The 24,749-nt window shown below is 46.5% G+C and overlaps 1 protein-coding gene across 3 annotated transcripts in view; it reads right to left on the bottom strand.

Annotated features, from left to right (window-relative positions):
- LOC147711647 (WASH complex subunit 2-like) overlaps positions 1–24,749 on the bottom strand; it is a 735,247-nt gene that overhangs the window by 472,738 nt on the left and 237,760 nt on the right. For all 3 annotated transcript variants that reach the window (XM_086922303.1, XM_086922305.1, XM_086922304.1), the window contains exon 17: positions 815–916. In XM_086922303.1, coding sequence (XP_086778429.1) covers positions 815–916 — 102 coding nt within the window. The remainder of the gene's footprint in view (positions 1–814; positions 917–24,749) is intronic.

Here is a 24,749-nt window from a genome sequence, read left to right as displayed (position 1 = left end):
GTTAAATGAAAGAGGATAGCAATAGAAACATTAGGAGAATGCAACATAGCCAAAAACAAAATGCATGAAAGAAAAAAACATTGATATCCACAAAATGTATGATTTCAATTTCTGGGATTTTCAGACAGAACTTGTATATAGTCATCGAAGTCCTTTGGTAGGCAAAGTACCCCCCCAGGGTCATGAGAAGGCAATGGAAAGTCCTTGTTCAATAAACCATTTAGTAAAAATGAATGCTGGGTTACTGAGTAAGGTAAGCAAGGAATATAGACAGATCACTCAGCTAAGAAGTGAAGATGTATGAGATGAAAAATTATAAGTGAAATGAAGAGTAAGCAGAGATAACTGACCCACCATGTTGAAGAGCTCAGAATATCGAACTGAACGTCCAGAGCATTCTGTTTTTTTTTAGAAGAAACTAAGTGGACTCACTGAAGTTTGTAGGTCAAACCAACAGATTGAAAAATACAGAAAGGGAGGTAAATATAATGAAGGAAACTAAGCTGGAAGAGAAGTTTAGCAGCGACGGGTCAGAGTGAAATATGCATGTGAGAAATCACTGGGTAAAATTAAACAAACATACCCACTGTCTCTCTGGCAAGCCCATACCCACCAAAATATCTCTAGCAAAGGATGCATAATGGTTAGCATTCCAAAAATATTGTAATTTTAATCACTGCTCTCGAAAACATCTCATCCACTTAAATACAGGTTTACATTTACTTAACAAAAACCTGTTGCCACAGCTCTTCACAATTCTATTACTCCAAAAATAACATTTAAAAATACAAGATAAGTAAGAAGTTTCATGTACCTCTTCTTCATCGTCAAATAGGGTAAGGGCTTTAGTTGTTTTGCTTGCAGGCAGAGATGCAGATTTTGTTTGACTCACTTTTGGACCGGGAGCAAACAAATCCTGTTCAAAGCAGAGCAACATATTGAAACAAATTGCTCAATAATAGGATAGTGAAATAAAGTTTTACATTTGAACAAAAGGAATATGATTACATTTATTTTTTGTCAAATTCAAATTTAAAATGTATTTCTATCATTATTAGTTGAAACCATCATATGCAAAACATTCAAACATTGGTCCTGACAATCAGAAACAATATATATATCATGACATAAAATGTCTGATCCCTGTTAACAAATACATGACAATCGTTTGGTTACTTTAAAAACTGTAACAACAAATTTAAGGAATACAATGAAACACAGTGCTTCTTGTTATATAACATCTGTAAAACATTTTTTTAAATGTATTTTTGTTTCTGCTTTGATACATATCAGGAGACATATCTTAAACATTACAACTGAAATAATTGTTTGCATTCAAAAACTTGTCATCATCAACATACAGACCCCTCCATCCCCTTAGTTCCTATTGGTTTGTGGTTACCACCAGTGTCTTTACATGTCCATTACGCATTCCAGCTTGGGTTGGGAGAACAGCAGTAGTTACCGACCAGAAGTTCACCCTACGGGGTCTCCCCTCCAGTCTATCTGTGGATGTCTCCTGGGATACGTGTGTTGGGGATTGTTGTGTGTCATCTCCCACTTCCAGCCCAAAGTGTTGCCTCCATGGACCTCATTCTGTGAAATATTTTGGGGCATCCCCAGCTACGGTATGTAGTATGCTCAGCTGGCATATACAAGTCCATTCCTATAATCCACTCCTGAATTGTAGGGTTTTCAGCCACTCCCCATCTTCTAGCTATGTCTCTTTTGGCCACCACCAGCCCCAGGGAGGCGAAATCTAGTTGGAACCTGGTGATGTCTACCTCACTTGGAATCCCCAGCACCACAAATTATGGTTCGACCGGCAAAATCCCCCCTAGGACCGTACCTAGTGTCTCAATTATCTGGATCCAGTACATCTGCAACTCTGGGCATGCCCATATTTTATGAAAAAAGTCACCCTTGACCGTTTTACAGGTGGGGCAATATGGCGACACAGCCCTTCCCATTTTATGCAATCTGTCCTTGTCGTAGTAGATTCTATGTAATACCTTGTATTGTATGAGGCGGAGTCTTGCCTTAATGGCTACTTTTCTGGGATGCATTAATGCGGCCTCCAAATCTATATCTTCGAGTGGTTCCACATCCCTTTCCCCATCGCGCTTTTAGCTCACTCAGCCCATCTGGAATATTATTGTTAACAGTCTTGTAGGTGAATGAGACCGCTTTGCTTTTTAGCTCTTCCTGCAGGAGTCTACCTTCCATTTGTGCATCCTCTGGAAGGTGTTCACATTGGATGCTCTTTGCCTTCCATGCGTGACGCAATTGCGCATACTTAATACATTTTAAATTATGCAGGTCCTATTCCTGCTTAAGTTTTGTCCACGTTTTGAGTTCTCCTTTCTTGATGATGTCTCCTATTGTGGAAATCCCCAAAAGATCCCAGGCCTTAACCCTTTTAAGCTTACGTATCTCTTTGAACCAACTTCCTTCCCATATTGGTGTGTTCTTTGTGACCCGATTCGCCACTCCATGGCTTTGGTCGCTCGTGCCCATGCAGCCAGAGTAACTTGCGTTGGGGGCAGTAGGTGGGAGCCCCCTTCCCTCCTTATAGGTAGTGTGGATGCATATGTGGTGTCATTTTTTCTCTTTCTAGGCGGTACGTGGGATGTTCTCTATCTTTATGAATCCATTTGTTTATGGATAGTAGATATGATGCCCAATGGTATGCCTCTATATCTGGGCTGTGCGATTCCCCTATTATAAGGATTTCGTTGCAGTATTTTGAGCACAACCCTGGGATGTCCACCCCTGCCACAATAATCGACTTTTGCTGTCTATCTCTGCAAAAGTAACATCTGTAAAACATTAATCATTCAAATGCTTTAGCTGAAGCGATTATTTTTATTTTCCTCAATGCTCATGAACATCACTGTGAGACTCCTAATAATTAATTGTAAAGAAGCAATAACAACTTGTGTGCATGAACAGATGCCCAGTACATTAAAAGAGAATTTTAAAAGGGATCTCCTTTCAGGTAGTAGTGTTGGACAAATGCAGATTGTAAGAAATCAGGGCTTTTGTAAATGTCCCCTCACTTTTAGTTCAAATGCGGTGATGGGTCACTCCTGAGTACAGTGTAAGAAGAGAGCAAAATTATCAAGAATCCAGAGAAGGGGGGGGGGGGAGGAGCCAAGATGGCGGACGGGACGGACGTGTGAGCTCCCGGCTCCGCAAGCTGTCCGATCCTGCATTGATATCCTGCCTTCAATCCTGCCTACACCGCGTCAAAACGGAGACACACATGCACTGATGTTACTGGCGTTCCTCTGAGACCTCTGTCGGCTGTTTCGACGGTGAACTCGCACCGTTTGCCGGCCTCCGATGCTGACCCGGGACCCGGTGCCGATCGCCGCCGCTGGACGCGGCTGAACGTCGTCAACGGGACGAGCTGGGAAGGTACCGACTCTTGCGGGAGTGCAGCCGATCGCGGAGGTGGACGACATCTGCCCCTTCCATTGTGGTGAGACTCCCTGCTGGGTCGAACTGTTTACTGGCGAGACGGGAGCCCTTATTGCAGTGCTTCCCTCTGGTACGCTGTTTGCAGGCTGGACGGAGTCCATCTTGGGGTGCCTTCTCTGCCGCGGTCCGCCCGCACCACCAGTGGGCGAGGGGGCTCTCATTCTGCGCTGCCCCCGGTCTGTGAGCCGCGCTTCCTTCGGTGGCTCGCACTACTCTTTTTCTCGCCAGCGAAGTCGCCCCCCCTCCCTCCATTGCGTGCTCACTGCATGGGTAACAATGACACCCCCCCGAAAGAGAAATGGTAGCTGTTTCCCTGTCCCCAGCACGCGATGCCCTGCCTGTCCTCGGGCTGGTGGCTGATTCGAGGGATCCGCCCTGCAATGCGAACCAGCTGACATCGCAGAGGGACCCGACTTGTGGCGATATCCTGGCTGCCCTTGCCGACTTGCGGGCGACATGGCGGCGACAAATCCGAGAATTGGAGCGAAGGATTGAGGGAGCTGCACCGGGTCTAGGGCGACCGCGATCGACTGGCCCCCTGCTGCCGCTAACTACTCCTGTCTCGGATGCAATGTTGCAGCGTGAGAGTACAGCGGTACGGAATGATTCTGGCTACAATGTTGGATGTTTCTTTCCCGACGAGGATACAGTTGCAAAGTCTCCCTCCACTTCGATGCCTGGTACTTTGACTACGCAGTCGTCACTATGGCTTCACTTAACGACTTCCCAGGTGCTGGCTCCCCTCGCTGCCCTTGCCTCCGTAACTCTTTCTCTGCATTTGTGGAGTGTGTGTCATCCTGCGATGGAGGGGGCGTCCGTCATTTTGGGCACTGAACTTGCTGGTGACTGGGGGCACTCATTTCCTTCTTCTCTGCGCCTTCTTTGTTGGAAGCGGCCATCTTGCTCCTTTGTTCTGCCTGAGGGGAGCTCACAGCGGCGGCCATGCTTGGAGGGATTTCGACGTTCAGGCCAGGGCTGATGGTGTTCCTTACGTTGGTTTTGCCCGATCGACTGGTGGTGACCTGGACTGAAACGCTTTTTGATATATTTGATGCGCTGTGTGTGATGCTTTTCCCCATTTAAGGTCGCAGTTACTAAGTCCTGCTGTTTACCTTTGTTGTTGGGGGTGGCGGTTCTGTGCGGTGTGGGGGATCCAGGGGTAAATCATTCTGACTCTCATTTGACGCGATGTTTCCCAACTTTGGTGCTACATATGGCGTAGGAAAACTTGTAATGGCTGAAAGTCCGGGAAGCCTGGTATTTGGCGGGCTCCTCCCCACCTTCCTCATTTCATGGGAGTCATAGATAAGTCTACTCTTTTCTTACTCCCTATATTTCAAGTGTTATACTTTTTCCTCTTTCTTTTTTTTTTCTATTCTTTCTCTCCTTGTTCTATATTTCGGGTTTATTGGGCGACAGACACACTGCTGGGGGGGGGGGGGGGGCAGGCCGTAGCCTCTGCATGCGTGTAGGGTGGGGGGTTGGGGGATTTTTCGTTTTCTGTTTCAGTTTCTATGGTGCCTTTACTTTCTTCGTTGTTCGTCCTCTGTTCTTTATACTTTCTTGGGTCCGTGTCGGGGATGGAATAGGGTGGGTGGCGGTGGACACTGGGTGCTATGTTAGGTCTGCTACTTCTGCTGTAGGAATTTTAAGCCACCATCCCGCCTGGGGGAACTAGATTTTTGGGTAATTGGATTACTTGATACAATTGTTGGTAATGTTACTTCTCGCCCGCACGGGCTCCTTCTCTTCATTTACTGTTTATGTGAAATTACAATGTCGGACTTCAATAGTTGCAACAAAAAACCTTTAAAAATTAACCTTCAATGCTCCTGAGACACGATATCACGTTGTTTTACAGTGTAACTCTTAATGTTTGCCTATGATCCTCATGTGCTATTGTGTCGCCGTAATGCCTGCGCCAGTGCTTCAACAGTTTTCGTGGCCGGCCTTATGGTTGTAGGCCCGTATTTGTACTTTTAATACTGCACAATAAAGGTTTTCAAAAATTAAAAAAAAAAAAAAAAAAAAGAATCCAGAGAAGGAAACAGCCAGGTTTATAAAAGTTTACGAAACACAGGGAGTGAGTCACATTCTCTCAGTGTAGAAGTCTTGGTCCAAGATAAGAGAATGCTCAGCCTCCTTGGTGAGATTCCCTAATTCTGGGAATTATGGCCAGCCTCAAATGACTAGAGCATAACTGTGTGCGGGGGAATACAGAGACACCAATGATCTAAACATAGAGGTCCGGTATTTGCATATAGCACAATGCGTTAAATTGCACACGCTGCTTAGTCGGTAGCCAGTGATGAGTCCTTAACCTGGCTGGGTAGTAAAACTGGGGGGGGGGGGGGGGGGGGGGGGGGGTAAAGTAAAGCAAGACGTGCAGCAGCATTTTGCACAGTCTGAAGTCCTTTGAGTAGTGATTTTGCAACCCACAGGTACAAGATAGTCCTATAGTCCAGCCTACAAATAACTAGAGCTTGGACTATGGTTCTCTGGGCAAAGATGGGGATACAAAGGATCTTCTTGAGCCATTTCAGTATGCAAAAGCAAGTGACTGCTACCTTGTTAATCTGCTGACTCACAGTGAGTTTGTAATCCAGCCAGAAATCCCAAGTTCTTTATGACTGGTACTGGATTAGGCGGATTACCCATAGTCACATTCCACAAGTGTGAGCCCTAAGGGGTAGGGGGTTACGCCAAGAAGACCACCGTATTACCTCAGTTTAACTTTAGGGCATTAACACACATCCATGATGAAATGTGGGAGAGACAAGAATGCAAGGCCATCATATTCTGGTTGTCTTGGTTGACAGATACCACAATTTGCATATCGTCTTCATATGAAAAAAATGTGAGGCCACAATTTTCCACTATATCTGCCACTTGTCCGACATGTAAGTTAAAGAGCAGAGGACTCAAGGTGGATCCCTGAAATACATCAGAGGTTAAACGATTTTGCCCCCATTTGGATGACTGTTAGTGGTTTTCGACCCAGACAGTGGATAACAGCACACCCAGGCAAGTTTCCCAGATCACTCAATACATGCACAACGCATGTACATGATGTAGCATTTTTTCTATTTGGGAAACCCCTCACTTCTTTCAAATAATTTCTTCAAAAATGATTCACAAAGGGCCCCAGATCTTCTGGACACAATTGATAATCATTCTCCCTGCAATTAACTGTATAATCAGTTACACTTCTCTTGGGCCGAATAAGAATCTAGAGTCCAGAAAAGTCATTTATTGACAGAAATGGGAAGGGCATGCCTTGAAGGGTCCTTGCCATCTAGAACAAAATACTAGACTGTTAAGAGAAATAAACAGTCATACAAATGTTAATAATATATACTAAAAATGCTGCATAAAATAAGTTGGCAGAAGCCCCTTAGAGGCAATATAAAAAGGTGCTTATAGTAAAATAGGGAAATTGTGAATGTAATTGGGGAAACCTTACATCAAATCCTAAGGATCTCCAAATATGGTGTGCAGGATAAAATGGCCACTGTTGGAACCAGCACTGTCTGGTTCGCTGAGGGGGTGCCCCAGCCAGACAGAACACACAGCTCCTGTGAGGTTCAGGTGATTACACACAGTTTACAGCCCGTGCTTACCCTTGGGTAGCTTGGCCCTGAGCAGTCAAGCATCCCTCAGAAGCAATGTGTAAATCAAAAACACAGCATGCAAACACAATAAAAATTCCGCATGACACAAATAAGAAACTTGCCGTTGAGAAATGTCATTTATATTAAACATTCACATTAAACAATGTCACAAGAATATATTGGAGTTTTGGGCATAAATCACACTTGGCAATATTACTAGCAGTACTAGGCAAAATTTGTGTTGATCAGATCTCGATAACATGCACACATGGAAAAAGCCCTATTCTAAACCCCACACAAGCACCCTTATGCAGTGCGACACGTTGACATATCACTAACATATGCGTACATAGAACACTTTTAGCAGCACCACGTGACGAGGCCACATGGATAAACCCATTGTTGAGAGGTTAAGTACTTTTAGTAAGAGAACAATGTATAAACCAACACTGTCGACCAGTGTGGTAAAGCACAGACTGTCCACAGATGGTTACTCCCACACACTCACTTTACAATGCAATGAAATGCAATGCAATGCAACGGGTACTAGCCTGGTCCTTATGGATACTTTCACACTCATTCACACCTTACACCCTAATGCGGTGTCACGGATACAACGCAGGTCAATAGATAACACGCTGCAGGTGCTGTGGCACCAAGTCTCTCGCCACCCTCAAATTCACCCCCACTGTCCCAGACACCCTGGATGGATGTTCACCAGCCCCCAACTCTGGGCACAAGGCCTCTCATGGCTGAGGTCACACCTCGTCTGGGTCCCCGGAAAGCAGTTGGGGATAAACATTAAGTATAAATAAGAGGTAGACATATACATAAGATGTCCTGGCGCCACGTATGAAGTTCACCAACAAGTTGTGAAGTAGAAACAGGCCTGGAGCAACAATTCATTACAAACAGGAGCCCAACAGGGTCTTCCGGCACCAGCCCAGTTCTGTGAGGCACAGGGAGGGTCATGCCGTTCAGACTGTACCTCTAACTTGAAGGTATCTCACCACTTATGGTTTGTTTTTTGCACTTATTTATCTACACCTGCATTTAACTTTCACGTCCTCTGGTAAGGGTGGGTCTTAGCATGCCCATACCACCGAGGTACACTAACTTACGGTCCTGACGAAAGCCCAGTAAAAAACACATAGATGGGCAGAAACATGTTGACCCCACTTTAAGTGGAAACAACCAAGTCATTAACTGGTAGTTTTCCCACACATATTTTATCTATGTCAAACTGACCATTAATAAAGTTTTTGTATGGTACAGTTTTGACATTTTTAATTCACATTTCTTTTGACACCCTTGCCACGAAGAACCAGCTCTGCAGTAATCTGGCATTGTAGCACACCAGGGAGGCATTCGGCTTCTCCTGGTGGGCCCGATGATGAAGCACGTCACCACCCAGGGTGGTGAGTGAAGGCTTCCTGAAAAATCCCCACTAATTTCCAATATGACTCATTCTGGGTGATTCTTCCTTTTCTGTGTCTAGTGCTCATACACATATTCTTTACGACACTCTTTAGTTGTTTAATAATATTGACTAGGGGGACCAAGAGTGCCCTTTACCCTCTCTCTCAATTTGTTATTACGAGTTTAGCAGCGGACAGCTGTGAGAGCTATTTTTATACTCTTTTTTCAACTTGTAAATATGGCGAACCTCAGACTCAGGTACTCAGTGGTAGAGGTAGATGCATTACTTGCTGACCCAAATCTTTTTGCCGATCCAGCCATATCCCAAGCCATTTCCCACACCTCTGAATGGGAAAATCTAACAGAGCAGAAACGTGATCGGATAAGGACAATCCACCATGGAACTATACTGAAACAGTACCTATCAACCAAAACCGCACCGAAAGGTCTTCTAGTTACCAATGCCCCACAAATCTTCCTTAATGATGCCACATTCCGGAAAGAATGGGACATGATTGCATGGCATTGTACTCGTGACTGGTTGGTTTTAATTATAAAAACGGCATTACGTCTATCTGAGGCGCTCATGGTCGAAATCCAACAAACAGAGTCACACTTTAAAGCAACCATTACTGGCTATAAAAAGAAACTTGATGAATTCAACAAGGAACTTGTTGAATACAAAGACTCACTAATGCAAGCAAAGGTTACCAAATTTCAAAAAGACCTCAAGAAATTTGAGTACAAACAAGTGTACCCTTACTCAGACCCGGACTATACTCCTCCACGTAGAGACTCTAATAGATCGGATGATTCCGATAGCAACTCCTCAAATAGTAGCACATCTAGCAACTATGGCCCAAAACAGAAAGGGCGACGAGGAGGTAGAGGGAGATCTAACTACCAGAATCAACAACCAAGGTGGTCACAATATGGGACACCCAGCAATGGCCCACCACCCCTTTTCTTTCCACATCAGCCGTCATTTCCCATGATGGGCTGGAACCCATTTATGCAGCCTCACTACCCACATAACAAACAACAAATGCCTTTTTAGGTCGAGGACCTAAAGGCTGCGCTTGCGCAGTCTGGGGTCGGAGAATTAATGCTTCTTAGTAGGGCTGTAGAACCCGCCTCCCTGCCCTGTCTCTCCGCCATTAGCTGGCTTCCTAAACGGAGGCCAGCCATTGGAGGAGAGAGCCGTCACTCCGATTTAGCCCCGTCTCTTTCGGATTCAGGGGCGTAAGTTTTGCTGTTCTTTAGCTCGTGACGTCGTCCGTCACACAGGACAGCAAAACACGCCCCCCGAATCCGAAATTTTTCGGAGCTTTGGGCCGCCATTTTTTTTTATCGTCTGCCGGTGAGGATCGTCATTTCTCGTTTGTTCTAGCGCTTTCTGTTGATTGCGGCTGCCCACGCCGCACTTGTGCCAATTCTCGTGCCACCCCGCCTTGCAGCGCAAAAAGAGAGGGAGAGAGGAGCCGGCACCCGTGCCTGATGGTGGGCGGGGCCGGCTAGGACAAAGAAGAGCCTCGTGGGCTCCATTTCTGCTTCCCCCAGGCGGGAGGAAGCTGTTCTCCAGGTCGCGGGCAGCGCTGTGCAGCTCCGGTCTCAGGAGCGGACCCGGCCAGAGATCAGCACCAGCGGGGGCTCTCCTCTCTCCGCCGGCGCTCCCGCTCAGGCATAATATTTATTATTCCTCCCATTTGGTGAATTATTCCCGGAACCCTCCAGGAAAGAAACTTTGTACGAATGAGGGCGCGAGTCGCGAATGGCGCGCACGTCTCCTTGGCAGTAAATCTGCGGGGGCACCTTGTAAAATGCGAGAGATTACATAAAAATGGGTCCGTCATGGATAAAAATGGGAGCCCTATCGTAAGTTATTTTCAGCTCGAGGTTTCCCACTCGGCGAGGACGCCGCGGGCAAGTAGGGCCCTGCGCCAAGCCAGGGGCGTTTATTTATTAGTATTGTATTTCGCGCAGTATGCCACGTGCGGGTTTGATGTGCCTATTGAATTGCTATGTTTTGTTATAGTATTTAGGAAGCGCATTCTGCCACTGGGGAGGTATCGCAGCGCGAGCGCAACGGATTGACGCACTATGAGCTTGGACGCCTGCTCACCACAACGTTGACTTGCAGAGTTGTACAATTAGCGCTCAAATGTGAGAAGCTCAACTAGTCCTGGGATGTTGTCCAACATTTCGACAATTCTCGATTTCTCTCCCTCTCTCTAGTTTGTGCCGTTCTTAGTGCCCCTGCCCCCGTTTCTGCCGGTGTTTCCTGCCTCTGACCCTGTTTCTGCACCCCTTCCCTCCACTGCAGCTCTCCGCTCTCGCACCCGTTCCCTCTAGCCACATTTATTTTAACTCCTCCCACGCTCCCTCCCCGCAAACTCTCTTGCCTCAAGGAATTCAGCAACTCCTGCCTGCCCTGTTTCCTAACCTCACACCTGCACCTTGCCCCTCCACCCGCGGGAGATGTGTTTGCATTCCTCACGAATATACCTGCTCCGGGGCTTCTCTGTTCCCCTTTCCTCTACCTGCTCCATCTCCCTTATTTCATCGTTACTTTTTCCTAGACTCCTATCTGCCTGTTGTCTCGTCCATCCCTCTGCCACTGTCTGCTCTGCTCCTGTAGCTCCTTGCCTGCTCCGGCTTCCCTCTTCCTACATCTCAGCCTGCTCCCTCGGGCGTTATCTTTCTGCCTGCTCCGGCTCCTCCTGTCTCTCTTCTTACCTCTCTGCCTGCTCCTGCTCGTGCCTCTCTGCTTGTAAGGTCCCGTTTCTCTGCTTGTCCGCGGCGGGGCTCCAAAGATTGAGTCCAGATGTGCGCCAGTTGCAGGGGGGGTTCGCCTCCCGTCAACCCCCTCACAACCTAGCCAGCCCCCCGCCACAGTCTCTGTCCTCAAGGTGGGTGTGCGGTATATGGCTGGCAGTAAGGTGGGTGTGCAGTGTATGATTGGCAGTAGGGTGTGTGTGCGGAATATGGTTGGCGGTAAGATGGGTGCGCAGTGTATGGTTGGCGGTAAGATGGGTGTGCAGTGTATGGTTGGCAGTAAGGTGGGTGTGCAGTGTATGGGTGGCAGTATGACCAGCAATATTTGTATTAATCGCAAGTAGCAGTTCTTTGCTTTGAGCTTCAGAAGGCACGTCTTCACCTTCAAAGCGGTGTAATTAAGAGAGGCAAGCAGACAACCTTTACCCAATATCTGGCGCTCCATGTAGCGACCTCAGAAAGATGGAAGCCTGAGTCTGCCATTCCAGAATTCGATCTCGGTGCCCAGCAGCATGCGTTCAACTCACAGAGCTGCCCTGCTGGGAATCGAAACATCGTCCACTCATAAACCAAATGTGATAGGAATTCAGTTTCCCTAATCTTAAAATGCCACCCCCTTCATCCGCAGCCATATTTATAATATGCAATTTCGATGCAGGTGAATATTTTCCTTTTTCAGTCACAAGTTGTAGGTTTGTGTTTAGGGTTTGGATTGTCATTAATGGTTGTGTGCATCTGTTTGTCATGGCGTGGCGGTCATGCACTCATCAGCTAAAACTCAAGGGCATGAACGTCTGGTATTGCAGTCGTGGTGTAATTAGGGCCTACGCAGAAATATATTTTTGACAGTAGAACGTGATGCAATCCTTTTTTTGTAGTTTGGAGTCACCCGTTCAAAATGCCCGCTTATTGTCTTCATTCCTCAAATGCTGAGGTGGCAAAAGCAAGAAACCTAATATGAACATTCGGGCTATCCCAAAACAATTTATAGCACACTAAACTTAACCTGAAAATTGCAAGATGCGATATTTAATATTATGACATCGTTCACTAAATTCCAAGAAATGGAAGAAGGGATGTACAGAGGCTTCAATTGAAAAGTTTAACAAAAAAATGCTTTAGTGAGTATTGGAGTATTTCATAAAGAGAAAAAAAAGCTTTTTAAATGAGAAGATATGTAACTCATTATTGAATAACCTTCAAAGGATGTTAAAAGCTCAGAACGCACCAACTCATCCATCTGGGCCCTGGATATCCCCAAAGGAAAATAACCTTTTTATTTTATAATAAAATGGAAGAAAATTGTGGTGTCTTTGGAATGCCATTTTTTGCTTGCTCTTTGAAGCTCTCTGGTATTTTTGATCCGGTGTCGCCCCTCTCTGCTTTTGACAGCATGTTAAAAGTCGAGTCGAGTGGTTGTTTTGGTGAACTGTGATCCGGATTTCAGCACTTCAAATCCCAGTCCGGGCCTCTGGTTCCCCTTAAAGCCCCATTAACTAGCTTGGGCCTTGCCTGTTCGCTGTGGTGCCCTGGTCCTTCCTCACCTCCTGTTTGGGGTTTTGGGAATGTGTTTGGAGGAGATTACTTTACAAAAGGCGCTGCAGCCTCTGAGGGATCCCTCTAACCCAAGGCCTGCTCCCAAGTGACAGCAGGCTCTCTCGATAGAGACAGGCCAAAGCGGAACCCTCCAACTCCCAGGGGTGCTCCCCTCCCGCGGTCCTTGTCTTTTTCCCGCCCCCTCCCGCTGATGAGGTCGCCGCTCTCGTTTCTCTTGTGCCTGGAGAGTTTGGCGGTGTATCAGGAAACTGTTGCCTTTTATGCCAGGTCCATGATGGGCAGCGGAACGAGCGCTAATGAGCCTGGGATAGATTGTTCTTGTTTCTCCTGACAGCTTATGTGTGCTGATCAGAGGCATGAGAGGTAAGTGCCGGTCTTGGGGTGGGAGGTATTTGTAGCATGTTTGTTTGTTGCTTATTGTTAGCATGCATTCCACATCACTCTCAAACACACTACCTCACAACTTTACTCTCTTCTCTATCTCACTAGCTCACTTTCTCTCTATCTCACTACCTCACTCTATCCATTTCTATCTCACTCTCACTACCTCACTATATCACGACTCACTCCCTCAAAAATTCACTACATCACTCTCTCACTAACTCACTATCTCACTACCTCACAACTTCACTCTCTCTCTAACTCACTACCTCACTCTCTCTCTATCTCACTACCTCACTCTCTCTCTTTCTATCTCACTAAGTCACTTTCACTCTCTGTTTCACTACCTCACTCTCTCTCTATCTCACTACCTCACAAACTCACTCACTGTTTCTATCTCACTACCTCAGAACATCCTTCTCCCTCACTACCTCACTCTTTCACTACCTCACTCTCTGTCTCTCACTACCTCACTCTCTATCTACCTCTCTCTCACTACATAACTCTCTCTACCTCACTACTCTACTCTATCTATCTCACTACCTCACTATCTCACAACTTCTCTCTCTCAAAACATCACTACCTCACTCTCTCACTCTCTCACTACCTCACTCTCTAGCTCACAACTTCACTCTCTCTCTCTCTCTAACTCACTACCTCAATCACTCTCTATCTCACTACCTCACTCTTTCTATTTCACTAACTCACTTTCACTCTCTTTCACTACCTCTCTCTCTATCTCACTACATCACAACATCACTCTATGCTTATATCTCACTACCTCACAACATCCCTCTCCCTCACTACCTCACTCTCTATCTCACTACCTCACTCTCTATCTACCTCACTCTCTCTCTCACTACCTCACTCTCTCTCTATTTCAATACCTCACTCTATCTCACTACCTGACTCTCTCTGTGCAAATAAAATAGGTATCACATATGCAAAAAAAAGGTAATGCCAATAGAAATGACAATGCCATTTATTTAGGGATACACGAAAGAAAAAAATAATGAGCAATACCAATAGCTCTACCTATAATATTGCCGAGACCATTGCATTGTAAATGCTTGTTTAGAGAGAGGCAGGAGGGGCAGAGGAAGGAGAAGAGGCAACAGCCAAGTGACCTGGGAAGTGGAGGACCCAGTGGGGAACCACACCCGCAGCAAGACACTGACACCAGGCACGAGTGCGCAGGGAGTTTAATTACTAACCTTTCTAACAAAACTCTAAACCCAATACAAACCAAAGTTCTAGAGAAGGGCCTAGGATTCGTACCAACTGCCAAACCGGATTAGTTCAAACTTCACTGTGAACTATCTGAGTTCTTCAGGAAATTGAAACGCAAGGCCTTTTTCGAGTCCACTGAAAACTCGACAAATGATATAACACCTAGCTCAGACACGAACTTGAGACTAAAATCAACGTTCGTTACCCCGCCACACACAGTGCCTGCAGAAATAACAGCATTTGAACAGGCGGTCTTCAATGCCATGGAGACACTACCCACACCAACGCCATTCAAGAATTTCTCGGCCTCAGAATATAAAGCACTCGAGGACCTGAAAAATGATAAAGAAATAACAATAAATCCGGCAGATAAGGGTGGTGGTTTAGTGATCCAAAACACCCAGGACTATGATAAGGTGTGTCAGGACCTCCTGAACAATAGGACCAACTACACTCCCCTTCTAACTGACCCCACTACAGAACTGAAGGAGCACATGCATAACCTGGTCAAGGATGCAGAAGAAAATGAACAAATCTCCAGACACGAGGCAGAATCCCTCACGGCAGGTGGCAGTACCACCCCGTACTTTTATACCCTACCCAAAACCCACAAAAACAAAATCCCACCTCCGGGCAGACCTATAGTGTCAGGAATCGGTTCAATCTTCGAACCTCTCTCTACCTTTTGTGATCACTACCTGAAACCACTCATACAAAACACATCTACGTATCTCAAAGATACAAAAAACCTCTTGCAACTATTGGAACAAGTCACCTTTGAAGAAGGCTCCATCACTTTAGTCACTTTTATTGGGGGGGGGGGGGGGAAATATGTTTAATAGCATTTTCAGTACCAAACAACAAAACAGGCATGTCAATCTCTCCCCAAAGTCCCAAACCCTGAGCCCCCCCACCAGCCCCCCCGAGCCCCAATCCTCTACTCATCATGGAAAGTCTTAGCAGCGTATACACTTTAGTCACTCTTGACATCGAGAGTCTTTACACCAGCATTCCACAGGACAATACCTTAAGAGTCCTTGGAACAGCTCTAGACTCCATTTCATGGGAATACCAGACGCCCAATGATTTCATACTGCAGTGTGCGACCATGGCCCTGAAAGAGAATTATTTTTAATATCAAGGGAAGTTATATCTCCAATGCACTGGAACTTCCATGGGCAGCACATTTGCTCCAAGCGTAGCAGGTCTATATGTCTACGATTTTGAGACCAAGCATATCCTACCCACCAGTAATCCCTTTGCCTCCTCCATAGGATTATGGAGGAGGTATATTGATGACATCCTCCTTATTTGGAAAGGAGGCGAGGAAGATCTTGATGAATTCTTCAGGTGGATCAATACTCTTGATCCTTACCTAAAATTTACACATTGCTCCAGCAAGCAATCAGTGGTATTCTTGGATGTGGTCATCACCGTACAAGGCACTATTCTAAAAACCAGAACTCGCTACAAACCATCTGCGAAGAACAATCTCCTTGAGTTCTCAAGTCACCACCCCAGACCCCTTAGGGAAAACCTGCCCTATGGACAGTATCTTCGGATACGCAGGAATTGTAGTGATATTAAAGACTACAAAACCCAAGCTGGTGAACTCACTAACAGACTCAGAGCAAGAGGCTATCCCATTCTTGAGAAAGGAAACAAACGCGCGAGGAACCAACCCCGTGAAGCACTTCTAGAGGATACCGTGAGGGAACCCACAGAGATGCCCCTTACGTGTGTGACTACTTACAGCTGTTTATCAGACGCCATGAAAAAATCCATTAACAAACATTGGAAGCTAGTGACAAGTAACAAGAGGACCTGGGACAAACCCCTCTTTTCCTTCAAAAAAGGTAGGAGCCTCAAAGACTCCTTAGTACACACGCGTCCGTAAGTAGCAGTGTCAAACCCGCTCACAGTGAGATCCATCACTAGCGCATGGGGTTTACCACCGATCATCGGGCATTATCCCTGTTCTAACTGCAGTGTGTGTCATCTGACCACACACACCAAGGAACTTTCTTTGGAACCTGGCAAGATTTGGACTCAGAGGACACACACTAACTGCAACTCCACCAATGTGGTCTATTTGATCACGTGTCCATGCTTTAAGAGATATGTTGGAATGACTACCCGCAAGGTTAACCAACGAATCTGCGAACGTCGCAGCAACATCAGATGTCGAAAAGTCACAACCAAGATGAGTGAACATTTTCTCCAACATAACCACATTCCAAATGATCTCCAATGGACCATAATAGAGCAAATCACAACTGAAAGAAACACCACCAACATCCTTTTTGAGAAGGAACAACGTTGGGTTTATAGATTGGGGACCCATATAAATGGCCTCAATGACCAAATTCCTTGGAGTTCAGTACTCAATCGTTAATGACCTGTAAAGACTAGTCAAACATCTCTGTCTACCCATACCTGGACCTTGGGCACTGTAGTAAATATCATTATACTGTTCTGTAATCCGATCCATTCTGCTCCCAACAAGTGCTGTTTTAATCTGTAATCTCTTTTACAGCACTCCAAAAGCATTTTGTAGGTCCTTGTTGATACTAATAAAATATATTCCCACATTGAGAATCCCCTTGACCCGTGTTCCAAGCCTCCTTCTGGACGGGCACACTGATTCGCCCACAATACCCATGTGCTTCGTTCTGAAGCCTTTACCTGATTGGCTGCCTCCTCAAGCCTCGTTTCTAAGCTCGAGCCCGGATTGGCTAGCTCCGGCTAACCACGCCCCCGTCAGCTCTACTCTTCAGCGTTCTCCGCTCCCGGCCCCACATCCACGGGGTCCAGTAGCAGGAGACGCTAGCTGCTGAACGGGTGACAGGCGTTGCAGGCGTAAGACCTTCTCACTACTTTCACCATGAACCAGATAAGTAATCTGTGAGCTTCTACTATCCTTTGAGCCTAATCCCGATTACGCCATTTTTAATATTCCTCTACAGGGTGTGCCATTGTCGCCTCCATCCCCTCCCGAGACCCACGGGGTGTGGATCTTGTAAATCACAAGTGAGAATCCTACCCAGTATTCGTCAGTAATAACTTTTTTCCTTGACGTTTTCAGACATCACCATTTGCCCCTCATTTGGGCATTTTGATCACTTAACCACGAGTGATGTTTTATGAGCCGATCTGTCTAACGGCCATTTCTACATGACATAGTGAATGTTTCTACACTGGGCTACCCTGAGAACAGCGTTTTCTTGCACTAAAATACCATTTAGGGCACCAAAATCACTTGTTTACTAGTCCTTAGCACGTCCACACAGAGATTTCCATCTGCAGAAAACCCTTGAGATGGATCACACTAACTATGTGTTGTTTGTCTTTCTTGTCTGTATGTCGTTTTGCCTTTCAGACTGTACACGTACCTCTTGAAGGTATCCCACCACTTATGGTTTGTTTTTTGCACTTATTTTTCTACACCTGCTTTTAACTTTCACGTCCTCTGGTAAGGGTGGGCCTTAGCGTGCCCATACCACCGAGGTACACTAACTTACGGTCCTGACGAAAGCCCAGTAAAAGACACATAGATGGGCAGAAACATGTTGACCCCACTTTAAGTGCAAACAACCAAGTGATTAACTAGTAGTTTTCCCACACATATTTTATCTATGTCAAACTGACCATTGAATAAGGTTTTTGTATGGTACAGTTTTGACATTTTTAATTCACATTTCTTTTGACACCCTTGCCACGAAGAACCAGCTCCGCAGTAATCTGGCGTTGTAGCTCACCAGGGAGGCTGTCAGGATTCCCCGGCCGCTGGTAGATCACTGACTGCCATGCGAGTCAGTAAGGGGCTCGAAAACTACATTTCCCATGATCCTTAGCGCGGCGCGCTAGAATGACGCTGTGCGACCGGAAAGGATATCATGGCGTTTTCCGAAGGAAGCGCTGCCGATTATTCTGCCTGGCGAGTAGTTTGACTGCTTGTGTTTCCTATGTTCGAGTTGGCGTTCGTTGTTGGTGGGCTGCGTTAAGCTCACGTTATCGCTACTCAGGATCTGTGTTGTGGATTACTTTGGTGGGGCTTAGGAAGCGCACGCAACGAGAACGGATCACCGGCGTTCTCAGCACCTGTGTTGTGGATTACTGTGGAGGGGCTTAGGAAGCGCCCATATCAAGAGGGGAGAACGCGGTTACAGGTTTTCCAAAGAACAAGTGGGGTGCTTGTGGTTGAGTGCATTCCTGGGGAGCATGGTGTGCGTTTAACTGCTCCATAACTAACTACGGGGAGCGTGAATCTCCCGTCACTGCAGGACACCTAGGCTTAGGTGCCGCATGTTCATTCTATGAGCGTTACCTTCCTGTTTGCGCTTGCAGAGAAGAATCTGTAGAGACGCTGTGTTTTGCTTTGCGCTGGGCATATTTTGTGTTGCTTATTTTGTACCAGGAACTTACTTGGTGAACAAACTATCTAGGGTATGTATGAATCATTACTGGGGTTGACTCTTTAGCTTCCTGTACAGACCCTTGAACCTTCTGATCATACATATCCTCGGAGGGGGAATCCTTACGATTATAGTAGGACGATACCGGAAAGGAGTGGTATTTACGTATTTTGTGTCCTGGGCATTCTGGTTATCTTCATCCCCATTCTGGGTAGGTTTACCTACTTCTTCTCTTTTCATCTGATTAAGATTACTGAAAAGGGAGTAAAACAGTGGGTTCCTTATGCTTTCTTTTGTTGTATCTTCTAGTAGGAAAACCAGGGGATTTAGAAGAAGCCCTGTATATCACCCCTTCGTTTCTGCACACCTGTAGGATATTGCAGGTGAGGTAAAGCGTAGTGTATTGGTTAGTAAAGTTACCAGCTGAGGGTTACCATTCCACTCATCCCATGCTTTCTATATCTACAGGTTTTCGGTTCCAGTTGCCCAGCTGTTCCCCTCCGGACCTACCTTTTCCCCCGCTTGATCTCCTTAATAGTCTGTGACCTTGACAGCCAGACTTGGGATGATCTAGAGGTGGGCCCCTTTATAGCATCGATCCAATCCTGAGGAGCAACCACGAAAGACCTGACAGAGGCATTCGGCTTCTCCTGGTGGACCTGATGATGAAGCATGTCACCACCCAGGGTGGTGAGTGAGGGCTTCCTGAAAAATCCCCACTGATTTCCAATGTGACTCATTCTGGGTGATTCTTCCTTCTAGTGCTCATACACATATTCTTTACGACACTCTTTAGTTGTTTAATAATACTTTCACACTCATACACACCTTACACCCTAATGCGGTGTCACGGATACCATGCAGGACAATAGATAACACGCTAAAGGTGCTCTGGCACCAAGTCTCTCGCCACCCTCAAATTCACCCCCCCTGTCCCAGACACCCTGGATGGATGTTCACCAGCCCCCATCTCTGGGCACAAGGCCTCTCATGGCTGAGGTCACACCTCGTCTGGGTCCCCGGAAAGCAGTTGGGGATAAACATTACGTATAAATAAGAGGTAGACATATACATAAGATGTCCTGGCGCCACGCATGAAGTTCACCAACAAGTTGTGAAGCAGAAACAGGTCTGGAGCAACAATTCATTACAAACAGGAGCCCAACAGGGTCTTCCGGCACCAGCCCAGTTCTGTGAGGCACAGGGAGGGTCACGCAGTATATTGACCTGCTCCCGAAACGTCTTGGAAGGATTCCCCCAGCCTAGTCAATACCTCTCGCTACTACCTGGTGTCGCAAAGTCTTCAGGAGGGCTAGATGGGGAAAGGGCAGTTTTTTCACTGTGATGGGACCAATGAGGGAACAAGCAGTGAATGGGGAACAGCACACAAGGGAGCCTCTGGGCTTGAGGAGGCAACCTCTCTGGTACAAGCTAATCCGAGTGGTGCACCGGCAATCCGGGGACAGGGTCCGGCGCACAACGAGATAAGTAGCACCAGACACTTCAGGTTATATGAAGTAGAGTTGAAAGTCTGAACCTCACTGGAAATGAGGCAATTATGTTTGCCACACCTTGATGTCAGTTGCACCAGATGATTCCAGACACACACAGGAGCAAGTTAATCAGTGCTTCACGAGGTAGAATGAGACTCTGCAATGGGAGCATCTCCCACCTCAGAGGGTTGCAACCTGTGAATCAGACACTGCACGCAATGACCATGCAGTTGGAGCAGTGCACAAGAGAAATTATGCATGATCGACGAAGCAGGCAACTTTGGATCCTGCAACCGGTGAATCTGCTCACCACCAACAAAACGTTTATGCAAGCTGAGGTCCCTGCAGTAAAGAAACCACTTTGTCGTAGCTTTGGGCAAAGTCTTGAGCTCCACACTAGGCACTTCAAGTCTGTAGTCAAGCTCGCACTGTACTATCCAACTTTCAGCAGGCGATGTGAGCACTTAGAGGGCTCCGCTGTCCAGATGTCACCAGTAGATGGTGTTTGCTACTTGTAGGAGATCCTTGATGTCCCTGAGACCTCAGAGAGAACAGGAGACCAGCCAACTGGTCCTTGAAGTTCACCTCAGGGTGCCAGATGTCAGCAGGTAGGCAGCCCAGGCCAGCCACTATTGAGGAAGGCATGCATCCTTTTCACAGGCAGTTATCCTCCATGTGCACAACAGAGTCCCCTGGCAATGTGCACCATGCAGTCCAGGTCCTCCGGTCCTGCGTCCCTACAAGCGGCTATACCTGCTCAGTGGGGTGGCACTAGGTAGTTATCCCCCACTGGGCCTTTGAAGTTGGGGGAAGGTTCAAAAGGGTATTCCTTTAAACAGCAGATAAGACCCTAATTTTTCCGTCCTGTTTGCCATGAGGCCGTGGAATGGAAATCTCCATCTTCATGGGGGCCATGATCTGGCCCCAGAGGCCAGGTATCACAATCTCTTCCCCCATATATTACGCCAGGTCCGCAAATTGCAAAGGTCGGTTATCTTAATTGACTGCCCAATGGTTTATGGCTGTCACTGGGGAATGCCCAGATGGGCTCTCTTGGCCTCCGGTGTTGACCAGCACGAGACGCCAAGGCACACAAAGAGTTATATACCTAGAAATGTCCACTTTCCATATGCGGCATTTCCATGCAAGATATGCCAAGCCCACCGTTACCATTGGAACGGGTTTGGCCTAGCGAATCCATAGATAGGAAACATCGCAAGGGTGCCCCTCTGAAATCCATTATTGCAGCTTGAAATACAGGCAATTCCTTCCCCATGATAACTTAAGGGAAGAGCAAACCTCCTTGGTAGGGGAACCTTTGTAGGTCTTCCATACTACCTGGGCAGCGAACACCCCTGAGAGTCTACCCAGCCCTTACCCTCCATCTGAGTGGAGGTGAAAGGCCCCCCTCTGGCTGGACCGTGTTCGTTACAGGCCAGCCAGAGTACGCACACAAGGGCGATCTCATAGACCTGCTGTGGCAGGTCAGACACATTTTTAAACGCAGTCCGTGTGAGCACGGACACCGGGAGCAACTGCAGTTCAAACACATAGGTAAACCACACCAGTGGTGTAAGTGCACACCCAGGTCACAAAGGCAGACGTGACCTACATATATAAATATCAGGTCAACACCACTTCCTTCTCCGATTAGATGTGTTAAGAACTTGGGAGTTCTTTGTATTAAAATGATTACGAAAATTCTTCCGTTTATACTGGGCCCTTTGCAAAAAACAGTTGACACCTCTCCGATCCTTGCAAAGATTAATTATTATAAGGGCTTTTTCTTAATGCCTATCAGAGGGTCATTAATAAATTGCAATCTGTTCAGAAGGCTGCTGCTTAGGTGCTGTGTAAAATTCCAAATCATCAGTCTGTCGACAAACATGTCTAAGCTCCATTGGCTCCCCGGTCAGACAGCGGATTAAATTTAAGGCTTTGTGCACCATGCGTAAGGCACTGCACGGGACAGGCCTTGACTTTCTGTCAGCCCTTGTGTTCTGCTTTGGTCAATTTGCTGGTAATTCCCAGGTTCCAATGCAAATTGGGGGGGGCATAATTTTGCGCTCGGTGCATCTAGGGCATGAAATGCTATTTCATTACACATTAAAACCCTTCCAATCTGTTGGCTTCCAGGAAGGTATTAAAACATTGCTCTTCTCTTTCTGTTAAACGTTTCTTCTTGGCTTCTCTCCAGCTTCTGTTTACTCAGCTAGTGCCAAGACACCATTTTGGAGTATACGAGCACAACACCTCACAACACAACATAACTTCCTAACATGTGTCAGAGGGGTGCATGCACTTTCACACAACAGTACAGTGAGAAATGGCCCAGTGCCTCGAGGCTCCACATGAGAACCAGAATGCACACTGGCTTGCAATGGCAGGCCAGCAGCCCGGGTCTCCTGGACATCTGTTCTGTCCGTGCGCTATCTGGCCGACTATGGCGGTCCGGATCCACGCTAGATACTTTCTTGGTGCCAACGCACACACCAGCCCTTCTTGGGAGGCTGGTGGCAGGAGCCTAGAAACATCACAGACGCAAGGGCTCAGGCCGACGGGCACTATCCGGCCAGACCTAGGCCCAGCATAACCTTGGTGCTAGTGCATCTATCGCTTGTTATGACAGGCAGATGATCTGTTTCACCCCTCATTTAAGTGCTGCATCCCAAGTGAGGTAGAAAGGGTGCATACATTTCCACACTGCACTACCAGTGGGTAAGGACTTAGGCCCTATGGGCAAAAAGGTGCCTCGACATCCACAGGAGGTGTCCCATGGAGGGGAACTGACCCCGGAGGTACGGGGACCTCACCTATGGGGTTCTCCCCTGTTCAGGCAGTGGTCACTTTTGTGCCCCCACCCGGATATTCACCTACTGTGAGCTTCACCCCTCTGGACATACACTAGGGCCGCCCTGGCGGTAGGGGAAGGCACCTTCCGGGTTGGCTCACCCGTGGAGACGCCAACCTGAGTAGGAGACATACTGGGCATGTGAGTCCATGGCATGAACAGTGCGACGTCCGCCTACTCGTCAATGCCACACTCGCCATGTGTCTATGGTGTACCTTTTCATAGGGCACTTTCGGGTACAACACTTGATCCCAAACACGTGAGCACCCCACCCATAACCTGTGTAAGGATGGTGCTTGTACCTTCCCACTACAGTACAGTGGGAACATGTCTCGAGTTCTAGGGTCACGAACAGAGAGTAGGCGAAGACTAGGAGGACAAAAAAAGCTAAAAGATTTGGGGATGTTTACCTAAGAAGGCCATGTCAAACAGTCACATACTAATATTTTTTAGTGATGAGTCAGAACAAGCTATTTCAAATCAAATTGTAATACATGCCTATTTGTAAACTTACCTTTACGATTCCCTCACATCTTTGATTTCTGCTACTGAGACCTTGCAGGTTAATGGTCCTGATGGTTGGACAGGAATCATTTTCAACAAAATTGTACTCAGTGCTTATAATTTTCCCAACATTATTTGGAGCAGTGTGCCAGCCGGACAGTGTTCTCAATAACCAGAGAGTTTCTTTAATAGTTCCTTTCCCCAAAAAGGGAAATTCCATTGATGGGGCTTTCTTGTTGATAACTGTACTGTTTGAACCTAGTTAAGAAGCACCAAGACCTCAGTTAAGTTGGGACTCGGGGCAAGATGGGTATAACCATGGAACTCGTACCTTGATAGTGGTCAAGCAGAGATTCACAGTCTTCCTTACTGTTTAAGTTATTAGTTGCAGATCACACTAAAGAAGTGCATAAGGTTAACTCCTTTTCTCCTAAATTTGGAAGCTCTCACAGAGCTTTGTATTCTTTTCAGAGACAATATGGCTGTCGCAAGTCATACAATAACTTGGTTTCTGCAACTAATTTCCAGTAATATTTGGGAAACGTAACACTTTAAGATCAATTTAAATTAGCCCAAAAGAAGGAAATTTGGTATTAAGTCCAATTTCAAATCTTGTTGCATCAAGAGTCAAAAACTGGAAGTGGTTTCCAAATACTATTAGTTAGGCTTCCATGGAAGCATTAATCCAGTTTTGATGGTTCAATGGACCCCTTTCTTTGCTCTCTCTGGTCAAGGCATACTTAATCATGCATGTTACTTAAGGTGTGAGTGTCCTTCCACATACTGAGATATAGAAGTTTGGGTAGGCACAACGAGATGAGTTGCTACCAGGCCTAATAGCTGTATCCTGTTTGTGCAGCCTTGATATAAGAACACTGAAACTGCTCCACTTTTTTTGATAGGATGCTTTAGGCAAGCAACACAAGAGCAAAACATATATTAGTACACCGATTAATTTGGCTAAAAATGGGACTTTTAACAAAGTAGTACTGTACTTCTCATTCTACTCATGTGGTTATTAAGTATTATT

This window comes from Lissotriton vulgaris, chromosome 5 (assembly GCF_964263255.1).
Source record: "Lissotriton vulgaris chromosome 5, aLisVul1.2, whole genome shotgun sequence".
In the NCBI taxonomy this organism is placed as follows: domain Eukaryota; kingdom Metazoa; phylum Chordata; class Amphibia; order Caudata; family Salamandridae; genus Lissotriton; species Lissotriton vulgaris.
The sequence above is the reverse complement of the archived record's forward strand: the minus strand, read 5'-3'. Positions and strand labels throughout refer to the sequence as shown.